Source organism: Epargyreus clarus, unplaced genomic scaffold, assembly GCF_041222505.1.
Source record: "Epargyreus clarus isolate Ecla_fem2 unplaced genomic scaffold, WU_Ecla_fem_2.2 ptg000005l, whole genome shotgun sequence".
NCBI classification, from domain to species: Eukaryota; Metazoa; Arthropoda; class Insecta; order Lepidoptera; family Hesperiidae; genus Epargyreus; species Epargyreus clarus.
Window position 1 is genome coordinate 14818393 of NW_027332213.1, and position 12451 is coordinate 14830843.

Sequence of the window (12451 nt, forward strand, 5' to 3'; positions counted from 1 at the left end):
TTTAATACTATATAATCTTAAAACATCCTATTCTATTTATACTTATATTTCCGAATTACTTAATCTATTATTTTTAGCCGTTTCTTCAAAACATATTCAAATCAAATGGTTTATTTGTTAATAGATATAGGTACAATAAGTTTAAGTATTCTGTAGTGGTAGTAGATTATGTTATTGACGTTCAAAAAGTTGTAAAGAATCTACCGTGTAGGTATATACCTATAGTTATAATGTTTTCGAAATACCTACCTATGTATTTTTCTTATTATTTTTGATGGTTTTGTGATTTTCTTACAAGTTATATAAGTGGGATTAAATTATGGAAGCTTAGAGTGTAGCAGATATTTGAGTACAGTTAGAAACAGCATTTTAAAATTTAATTTCGTAAACCATTGATTTATAAACAGTTAATAGGAACCTGAGATTTATCTTATATTTTGACAATCCTATCAGTGTCCGATTGTTTTTGTTATCTCCCAAGGTTTTTTCTTCTAGTTGTTTCACGCGCCATTAACCCTGTAACGCGGATCGGGTTTCGCGAGCGGGCGGTCTGGACCCCATCGTACCATCGCGGGATAAGGTTAACTGTAGCGTTACCTGTTTTGACCCGTAACCCTCAAGTAAATTGGGAGCTTAACAGTGAAATGATAAATGTATCATCAATACTTTTTCTACATACTGCAAAACTTGATAGTAGAGTACGGTAATATTAAAAAAATGTATTACATATTAAAATTGCGGTAGGGGTAATGTATTGGCAATAAGCTTCGACGTTTGGCTGTCATGGTAGCATCTTTTAGTTTAAAGATATCTCCTTTTTGCTTGTATCAGCCCACCCTGATAGTAAGTGGCTACTGGCGCCCATGGACATCTGTTATCAACCCCAGACAAGGTTAGATTCCATGATGATGAAGATTACGTGAGGTCGCCCATAGATGCGCCGCTACCCCTAAGGACGAAGCTGGAATGGTCCGTATACGTTTGTCTACCTTACCACACCCTTCAAATCACAACACAGCAGCGTATAACATTGCTGTTATTAGGCAGAAATAGGTGTAGCGATGGTGTCGCCGGTGTCGATCCACAGAGGATTCTACCACTTTTCCGTTAACCACCCCAAAGTCATAAAAAAGCTAAATCAATATTCCTAATTAAATCGGCATTTTAAAAACAATAGCAAAACGATCCGACCCGTAACGGGATCCAATCAAGTGAACCGTGTTGAATTTTACAAAAACTGGTAACCGTAGCCGGCAGCGCAAGGGTTGGACCGTTAGCCGTTCCGGGATGACTTCCGACTGTCAGGGTTGATCGGTTTGTGATGTCTCGATGTGATACTTGTAAATTTTGAAAGATTCATCTATTTGAAGGGTTACGGTTGGTAAGCGTCTGTAACAAAAAGGTACTCGTATATGGGAAAATACTTGCAGTTTGGGGTTAGATTCTTCAACTATTCGAAGGCTTTACGGTTAACGGTAACGCCTCAATCTTCAGGGAATCCTAGTTTTGAAAGTCTTGCGGTAGTCGCAACACTAAAAGATACAAAACTAAAACTTTATCTTACCTTGTATGTATGTGAGACTAAATTTAACCGAAGTTTAGGCCTTAATCGATTAGGCTGAAATTTTGTATAGGTACATGTTTGGCTTGGATGTTAATGCATGATGATTTTAGTGATATAATTCTCAATGCAATATTATTCTGCCCCAATGTGACTAAATTTAATATTTTCATGCACCTCACGATCTGGGTATTACCTGAAAGAATTCTCTGAGAAAAATACGAAAAACAAAATTACGTTAGTAAAAAGTCGTTTTTTAAATGTAAATTTTAACCTACCTAATATGAGGGGAATATGAGGGAGACATACTTTTCAGAGGCGTCTGTACAGAGTCCTCAGGGGTAGTAACATATCTGTCGATAAGGGATTTGGAGGAGGAATTTGGTCTTCTAGGTATAAGAGAATCAGTGGATTACAGACGTCCAGGGGAGTAGCTACCTACTTATCATCCGATGGACCGCATGATTGTTCGCTATTAACAGCAGTGTTAGGTGCTGCTGTGTTCCGGTTTGAAGGGTGTGGTAAGGGAGACAGACTTTTCCGATGCGTTCCAGCTTAGTCCTCAGGGGTAGTGGCGCATCTGTGGCCGATCTCAGGTAGGAATATCTAATCCTATCTGGGGTTGATTACAGATGTCCATGGGCGGCAGTAGCCACTTACCATCAGGTGGACTGCATGCTCGTCTGCTACTCTTATATTATAAAAAAAAAATATTAATATGATCAATTGAGTTATTTGCCTACATTTCGGTACACAACAAAACATTTAATTACGGAATTAATCACACAGCAAGTGTATCCGCTCGGCCAATCCGTCATCCATTTTGTAAATCCATAAAATTGATGAGTTACATTGTTACCCCGAAAACAATGGCGAATGAGAGTATAAATATTCATGTATCAACCGAGCTCGTGAAAAGTGGATTTTGAATAGATTTCAGAAAAAGACAAATAATAACGTTTTAAGGCTAGTTATTTCATAATGTTAGACATTGGTAACGTGCACAAGGTTTGTGTCATATTATTATATTTTTTTCCGTGAAGATTTTTTTTATTTGTACATTATAAAAAAATAATGAAGACTTTACTTGAAATCATAAAACCAAATGAATAGAATTTTTCATCGTTTACCTTAGAATCCTTAAATACACCATAAAACAAGGATGAAGGATGATCTAAAATGTTAAAAGATAACATAACACTATTTCGATCTTACACGACGAGCTACAAAAGTTTATAATATTATTATATAAATAAACGTCACAAATCATAAAAAATACCATAAAACACATGTATTAAGTACCTACTAACTGCAACTATAAGTTACGATAAGTCGACGATCGACCAATTTTAAATTCATGTATTATTGACATGAGTTGCCTTAAAAAACTATGGTTCCCGATTCCTTTATTATGTTATCAAACAACGCTTATGATATTATGTTAATTTAACAACATGAATCCATGCCGGCCACACACAACGATTTGCTAAAATTTACTAGTAAGTAAAAGATAAAATTGATTTCGGTTATTACAATGAAAACATCCGAAAAAAATCCAGCTATGTAATTACTATTTTTTTTTGTATAATATAGGAGTAGCAGACGAGCATACAGTCCACCTGATGGTAAGTGGCTACTGCCGTCCATGGACATTTGTAATCAACCCCAGATAGGATTAGATATTCCTACCTATTTATAATTTATAATTTAGCAACGAAGAGCGGTATTTGTTATATTTTATTCGAAAAATATGTCAACAGTCGATTGTTGGCGCGTCTGTATAGTTGCATGAGTTATGAAATTGTCGGCGATGTCCACTAAGATCCATTGCAAAAATCCATTGATGGATCTTTTTGCACTTTTTTGTCCACTTTAATCCATGATACAGGATTTTATTCAAAGTGGATCTTTTAGGACTAACGGGTGTCGGAAGATCCATTATGAATAAAAACATACGAAGAAACATAACTTTTTTATGGCTCAAAAACACACAAAAGAAAAAATAAATTAAAATACATGAAAAGATCCCTATTTAAGTTCTTAGTGGACATCGCCAAATTGTCGCCAAACAGCTTATAACAGTGGTGTTAAGCACTATTTATTCGCCCAAGCGATAGTCCCCAATTAACGGGTATTCAGCCATAGATTAGTAAAGATACTTCGCCGCCTTGAAATTGAATGAAGCCACAAACGGCTTATTAGTAAGTTCTTTTTTTTGAATTCTTGACAAAAAAAAAACATTTTTAGAGAAAATTTACGAATAAATAACTAATGCTGCGTAATGTACATTATAAATAAATAAGTATTTCAAATATTTTAGGGAAATTTTAGCACGGAGACGTGGCAAAACTTTTTTACGCAACTATTTCAATTCTCAAAACTGGGTACATTTTCTTGTTAGGAGTGAGTAATCTTTACTAATCTATGCCATAAACTCGTAACTTCAGTACTTCTTTACTTAGCTATTAGTGTGTGATTTTCTACGCTAACACTGATTACCTATTTTCTATGCAAATCAGAATGGTAACTTCGATTTCATAAAGAAAACAGTTTAATATTTTCCAAAAAAATACTACCAACCTTTCTTTTTTCTTTTGTTACAAAATAGAAGAGAGAAATTTAATCCCAGATACACTATTTTTATATCCATTTCGCGCCAAATTACAAATAAACACAGATGTCAAAATGTCACAGATAAAGCAGCAGTTTAGCAAAATTACAGGGCGGTGGACGGGAGCCGTCGAATTTGACGCCTATAATGATTGCCATAGACAAACTCCTTGGGTGGTTTATGGGCTGATGATAATAGTGGGTGCAGGAAGGAAGTGGATAAAATTGATCATTTAAATATTTCCTGGAGGTCAAATAGTTACATATTTAAAAGCGTCCTATACCTACTACCTGTATGATGATATAGTCCTCGTAAAACTGCTAGTCCGCTCTGAATATAGAAATGAATCGCGTCGCTATAGCAAACTGTTATGCTACACCTGTTCGCAACAACTTCAGAGCGGACTAGCAGTTTGGCGCGGACTTTACCCGTGTGAATGTGTACGTAGTCATTTTCTTAATTCTGTGCATTCTGTGCAAAAAGTATAAAATTCTCAGTGGTTTACCTAAATAATACACATACGTAAGTAGTAGGTTTTTATTATTACTTCTTATTTTTTTCTTTTATTTCATAATATGGCAGTACTCAACCATTACAATTAATTAAAATTATTTCAAATACAAAATACCAAAGCATTTAATAAGCTCATCCTATGCAATGAATTCCTTCCTGGAAGAAAAGTCAGATATAGTTTAAAGTACAAGTAATACAAAAGAATTGCACTTGACCGTTCATGGCGTTCATATACCGTCTAGCGTGACCGCACGAGGCTTGGGCAAGCTGGAGATAAATTCGTTACGAAAACGTAACGAAAATAATTGAACTACTTACTAACTAACACATGGGTAGAGTCGATGATATTTCGGTGATCTTATCACCACATTTCTTTTTGCTTTATCTATTCAGAAAAAGTAAAATTAAAAAGATTCAAAATAACGAAGTATGAATATCTACTCACATCATACATCATCATAACGTCAATTTATATTTCCTTTTATTTAAATTATTTATTACCTATTGGTGCATCTAATACAGAAAACGGAGAAATTGAAGGTGGTAGAACCCGTTGTGGTTCGACTCCGGCGGCACCACCGCCACACCTATTTCTACCTAATAACAGCAGTGTTAAGCGCTGCTGTGTTCCGGTTTGAAGGGTGTGGTAAGGGAGACAGACTTTTCCGAGGCGTTCCAGCTTAGTCCTCAGGGGTAGCAGCGCATCTGTGGCCGACCTTAGGTAGGAATATCTAATCCTATCTGGGGTTGATTACAGATGTCCATGGGCGGCAGTAGCCACTTACCATCAGGTGGACTGCATGCTCGTCTGCTACTCCTATATTATAAAAAAAAAAAAAAAAAAAAAAAGACTACCTAGTCCCCGTTTTCATAGTCTATCAAATTTTGAAATCAAAATCTACGTCTTGTAAGCATGGATAAGTAAAGATTACTCACTCCTAACAAGAAAATGTACCCAGTTTTGAGAATTGAAATAGTTGCTTAAAAAAGTTTTGCCACGTCTCCGTGCTAAAATGTCCCTAAAATATTTGAAATAATTAATTATTTATTACGTAAATTACGCAGTATTAGTTATTAATTCGTAAATTTTCTCTAAAAATGTTTTTATTTGTCAAGAATTCAAAAAAAGAACTTACTAATAAGCCATTTGTGGCTTCATTCAATTTCAAGGCGGCGAAGTATCTTTACTAATCTATCACTTTATAAGTAAGATTTTTTGGTCGACAATTAAAATTGTATCGCTTTCGCCTTTCGATTGTAACATGCTTGGATCAATCATAATACGGTCAGTTAGCAGTGGTCATAACGTAACTGCGCTATTTGTGCAATTTGAAAAGAATGTAATGATGTTCAATTTGTCATAGAATTATAACGGTGTCTATGGTGTACCGTGAGGTGGTCACAAAGAATTTGTCGCATTCTGTGACTTGTATTGAAATTATTGAATTTTACAGTCACATAATATTGAGTCCTTTTTTTTTTTTTTTGTCGAGGGGGAACCTTCAAAAGGTACCCGACAACGTGGGAGCGACGCCGAGTTATGTGGGATTTTTACCGCACTAAAACCCCCCCGGTGGCCGTCCTCTGCGCTGCGTTGAGGGCTCCGGGATCTCCAAAGGAACGCAACCGGAGTCCTCTTAGCGCGTTGCCCCGTCGGGCTCCGCCCAGGTGAGCTTGACGCTCGCCACACCATCTGGCGTATACGACGGTATGCGACCACACATACCGCCGCCCTTCCCGGGGCCGCTGGCCGGGCGGTTCGAGCTCCCACTCTTGCCGCCCGCAACCCCGGAAGCCCCCTTTTAGTCGCCTCTTACGACAGGCAGGAGATACCGTAGCCCTATTCTAGTCCCGGAACTACAGGGACACCGCGCCAGGGGCCCTTACCTACGGCCGCAGCGACTCCTCCTCCGAGCGGGTTCAGCGCGCTCCCTTGCTCGTTCGGCGTCTTCCTTCGCAGACATGACCACGTCGCAGAAGGTGATCATGCCGTTCCAGGCCTCGCTGCGCTGAACCATCGCTCCGACGATGGCCGACGGAGACAGATCCGGTCCCACTTTTTCGACGAGGATCCGCCGCTGCGACTCCCACGCTGGGCAGTACTGCAGCGTGTGCTGTGCGGAGTCCTCGTCGTGTCCGCAGTGATGGCAATGGGCCGTCTCCTCTCTTTGTATCCTATTCAGATACTCACCGAAACAGCCATGTCCGGTGAGTATCTGAGTAAGACGGTAGGTCACTCTACCCCTACTCTTCAGCCAGGCCCGCAAGTTTGGTAGGATAGCATCAACCACCCTTTGGCGTATGTTCCGAGGCTCCTGGAGCCGTTCGCGCCAGCACCTCAGAGCGCGCCATCTGGCTCTCCTCCGAAGCGCTCCGATCGTCTCTTCGTCGGTTCAGGGTTCAGTTCTCTGACAATCATACATTCCTCCTATGTACATCCTTGTCAATGTGAAAAAATGTAAGTCTATGACCCTAAGGTATTAGGTATTAAGAAATTGGTGTTTTGACTAAATGGCCACTTTGATCACCAATATTTATATGGCTTCCGATAAGGAATTTAAAAATCAAATTTATTTACGTATATTTGTTTCAAATTCAGTGATTCATTTGTTTTCAGGTCATTTAAAAAATCGAGCATTTAGCCATTTGACGAAAAATCTTTGACATCGTCCTGTTTATAGTATGAAAAATTTCAAATAAGTAGATACTGATCGCGTTATTTGCATTTTCTAGTCACTCACATGAGCTGTTGATAAAGAGTTAAAAATCTCTACATCTCTACATATTTCTTAAGCCTTTACATTTAGGAACAAAGTCTCGAACATGCGATCTTTTTGGTTTTATTGTCTAATTTGGATAAGCTGAGAAAAATTTGAGCAAAATCTGTGAATTTGCCAACAAGTGACCGGGGATCTGTAAAAATGACCGGACCACCTCGGGAAGATGTTCCATGCGATTGCGCGAACGATAGATAGACGTTTGGATATGGCAATCCTTCTTTATTATTTTTCTTATAATCCTTCTCTTGCAAAATTATTTCTATTTTTTTTTTGCATTATAGAAAGAATTAACTTGTATTTAGGAATAAGAACATTTGTTTTTAATTTTCGAATGAAAAATGCAATGCTATTGTGACCTTTTTAATTATCATTTGATAAGAGTAAACGAAAGAATGAATGAATAATTTAAAAACCAAAAAAATCAGTGTGAGTGTATGGGTGCTTATGTACGTAGATACTTCATTGGTAGCTTATCTGCAAAACTTTAAATTTTGTAGAGTCGATTTTAGTTATCGTTTAAAAAAATTGTCTCTCATCATTTTTCCGAAACGACTTTAATAAGAATAACTTAAACGGATGCAAACAAACCAAATGATGATATGATGATGATGAATGATGAATTATAATGGTAATATATTATGTGCCTTTGTGTTTTAAACTTTAACACATTCACTTACACAATATTAAAAAAATAAGCCCATATTTTATCTAGTAACTTATTTAAAGCCGCATCCAATCTTAGTAGCTTTGTGCTAATAAGGCCACCTACGTCTCCGTGTTGAATTTCACCCAGCGTGGAGCAGTGAGAACTGTATCGCGGGTTCGATTCCCCGGCAGTGTCGTATGGACACAGGTTTGCTAAACGTAGCTGGACGCTGTTTTCTGGGCTGTGTTATAATGTGCGTGTGAAGTAATTAGCCTGTAATCAATTTATCAAGTACTGGGGAGATCCTGCAGGTTGATTTATTAAAATATCTACCTTACCTTTAGGTAAGGTAGATATTTTAATTTGGGCAATGACAATAGGCAAAGACAAACCATATGATGAGTTTACGAGTTATCCCTTTTTTTGGAAAATTCACGTTTTCCTCTTTGAATATTCGAACGTGGTAGAGACCTTTGTGGTTCGATTCCGTATTCATCTCCGCCACCTATTTCTGCCTAATTACAGTGTTAAGCACTACATCATTCTAGTTTGAAGGGTGTGATACGCGAGACAAATTCAAATTCAAATCTCATTTATTTAAAATTGATTCATATAGAATACTTTTTGAAAGTCAACAAACTACCACTACACTACACAATAACTTAGTCTTCGACTTAGTCGAGACGCCCCAACTTAGTCTTAAAAGGTAGCAAAGGTCAGCTGTGGCCGACCTCAGGGATTCTAACCTTTTTCAGGGTTGATTACAGATGTCCATAGGCGGCAGTTTTCCAAGTTATGAGCAAAATGCATACGCACATTATTTCAAAATATTAGAGGTAGGTCCTATCTATGTGACTGGGATTCGATCGAGAGACCGAGTTTCAATCTATCGCTGCTTTTTATAAGAGTTTGTAGAAAACGGTATATAACAGAAAAGAATCATATTAGGTAGCGACTGTATTTACATATTTACACATTAATTTTAAATTAAGTAATCCATAAATTATTATTTATATTGAATTAAGCTTTTTACGTTGTTTGCAATAAAGAAGTATGTAGGTAGGTATTTGCAATTTTTTTTGTGTTCCTAATTACTTCAAGTTGCGTCATACTGTACTTTTATTTCACATAGAACGAACCTATTCTGGTTTATTCGTAGCCCTCTGTCATTGATCAAAGATCTTTATATTGTAATAATATCATTGTATTCTCGGATCAAAAGTATCCTATTAATTACCACAGAACTACTAAAAGCCGAAATAGAGGTTGGCATCGCAAGCGAATTGTACCAAACAATACTGTACCTACGGCACACGCACCGCCCGAGGGAGGAAATAATTAATGATGATTGGCCTCAAATTACCCTCTCGAAGCCTCTACCCATCTCTTTTTTCCACACCCGAAAAGCCTCCCCCGTTTCGCTCTAGCACCCCGGGAATATATATAAGGGAAACAGGTAAACGGGATCTACAGACCCACCCGGGACGCCGACGCGAACACACCTGTATAACTTAACACGCGATCGAAATGACCGAGACTTACGGACACCGTCTGCTCTACTCCGAGAAGGATATCTTCTCCACTGACGTCATGATGGAGTACGCCACCGAGGACTGCTACCTCTCCTGGCCGCGGTCCCCTGACTCCGGACGCGCCAGCCTCGAGTCTGCTTCATCAGTCGATAGCAGCTCCCAGGAATCACCCACTCACATCGCGTACAGAGGATTGCCCAACGATCTCGTACTAGAAGACAGTGCTGAGGACGGAGACCTGGAAGCGTCCGGCAAGAGGCGAGGCAGAGCCACAAGCGCAGCAGTGTTACGGCGACGTCGCTTAGCCGCCAACGCGAGGGAGAGGAGACGCATGCAGAACCTGAACAAGGCTTTCGACAGGCTCCGAGGCCACCTGCCGTCGCTGGGCGCCGACCGCCAGCTCTCCAAGTACGAGACGCTGCAAATGGCCCAAACGTACATCGCGGCCTTGTACGAATTGTTACAGTAAGCGGTACGTTGAAAAGGTGTTACTCCGTAAATTGATAGAGATTAGATAGCGATTTCGTTTACCGAAATAGATAATTATGTCGAACGAACTAGCCAGTTTGAAATTCGTTAAAAGTTAAAAAAGTAATTGCCAAATTTTATCTGTTTAGAAATTAGAATGTAGAGTATACAGGGATATTTATTATCTGTAGTTAGTGCCGGAATACTCAGCGCGTTACCACGTAGGTTTTATTAATTTAATCGTCTTATTTTTTAAAATGTTCGCGGTCAAAGCTTAACCGATAGGTTTCGAGTTGCGGTGTCGAATTTCGTTAAAAGTTTACGCTTATTTATTTTAAGTTTTTTTCGTACCCACCTTTTTAGATTAAGTGCATACAGTAATCCGTCCTACCGATTTAGTCTTTGTTAATTAACGCTTCTTGTTAGTGTTAGTTTAATGAAAAATATAAAATTGTATATTTTTTTCGAATAATTTCAGTATTGTTTTTAGTTTTTAGCTTTCAACATCTTGCCGATAAAGTATTACATTCCGTAGTAGTAAGGTAGTTTTAGACATAGAACCAGTATTATATAAATTATTGTTAATGTAAACTATTAGATAGTAGACTGTTGTAGTATTCCAATGTTTTGTAAATATACGATTTCTGTTTGAAAATGTTGTTTCCTTCCTATTTACCAAAAGTGATTTCATAACATAAGCTCACTATATTTATGTTTAAAACCCACCACTATCTTTTAAAAACCATCATAGTTCAGGAAAGTTTTATTTCCTCCTTAAACAGTTAAATATTCCGTCATACACAGTTGAACAAACTTAAACTTTTATTAATTTTTCGCTTATCCATTGTATAAAACCAACTGAAATTGTCATATTTTGCTTAAACAATTAAATTTCCTGCAAAAAAAGTAAAAGTATGATTAAAATAATATTGTTTTAAGAAATGGTAGTAAATCCCCCTATACTTGCCTATCTATGAAACCGATAATTATACTTATTCACAATTCACATACACACAAAATACCTAATACAGAATTATCCTTTAAACTTTTTAAAGAATAATTTTGGATTTCGCATCAATATTATTTATCTAATACATTTAAATCCACAGATAACAAACGAATTTTTATTTTTGTTTTAATCTCATACACATTTCACACATTTTACAAAATCTCACATATCATAGCTCACAGTACTCCAGAAGTGCCCCGCAGTGGGATTATTGGAATTGTTATTGGAAGTGTTCACATTCTGAAGCCCAACCATAATAATATTCACGATAATTATTTTTCAAGATTTTCTTCTTAGGTAAGAAAAATAAAGCTGAAAAGCAGTACACTGTGGCTTCAAACCCGGTTCAAAGTTTGAAACCCCAACTTTCACACAACTGAGATATCTTTTCCATTTGAGTTTTAAAGATACACAAGGTACTCGTATCTTCACCTTATATATAAAATTCTCGTGTCACAATGTTAGTTACCGTACTCCTCCGAAACGGTTTTACCGATTTTCACCAAATTTCATATGTATATTCAATAGGTCTGTGAATTGGCTACTATCTATTTTTCATGCCCCTAAGTGATAAGGGTTGTTCATCCATAACATTTTTTTATTTATATGGCAACACAACGTTTGCCTGGTCAGCTAGTTTTAATATAAAGTTCTCAGGATATTTTAGTATCTTACTCAAATTAAGTACTTACCTTAATTATCTCGCAAGTTTTGTATTCAGGATTGCCATTGGTAATGTAAAATCAGAATTAAAAGTTAAATTTTTAACTCTCTAATCAAATCTCTCTTTTTAATTTCTTTCATAAAACAAGGTTACATGCACATACCTCCCACTAAGTCTAAATAGGTTTGGAATCATGACACCTAAGGATTTATTAAATTTAATAATAGCCACTACATGAACAGGGACTGAACTTAAATAGACGCAATCTAATTGTTTTAGCTATTTTTGCATTTTTTCCATTTTTTTGTTTACATTATATTTTGTGTAAAACAATTTTGTTAAGGAATATAGAATTTTCATTGGAAGCTTTTATTTTCTTGGTTTCTTTTATTCTGTTTTTTATTTATTTTATGACCTACATTAAGTATCTTTTAACGAAACAAATATAGATACGTTTCAATTTCCAATTTCGAACAATCCATACCATACCAAGAAATAGGGCCACGTCAGGAATCGTTCATCAGAGCGACAGAACAATCAGTCAGGTCATGCAAATGAGGCAGATGTCCACCTATCTACACACCCACATCAGAACAACCACTCTACAATCCAAATTCAACCCTATTTCATCCCCTTACCACCCGTACTCGATACCAAATGTAGTTGG

General features: G+C 37.2%; 1 protein-coding gene across 1 annotated transcript; it reads left to right on the plus strand.

Moving 5' to 3' along the window:
- Positions 1 to 9335: 9335 nt before the first annotated feature.
- Positions 9336 to 10726, plus strand: LOC140757793 (protein atonal). Its single transcript, XM_073093663.1, has one exon. It carries the CDS (start codon positions 9639 to 9641, stop codon positions 10110 to 10112), a length of 474 nt encoding a protein of 157 aa, XP_072949764.1. The 5' UTR covers positions 9336 to 9638; the 3' UTR covers positions 10113 to 10726.
- The last annotated feature ends 1725 nt before the right edge of the window (positions 10727 to 12451 follow it).

What these genes read in the sequence shown, in the direction of transcription:
- LOC140757793 (XM_073093663.1), top strand. Translation starts at nt 9,639, where the DNA reads ATGACCGAGACTTACGGACACCGTCTGCTCTACTCCGAGAAGGATATC.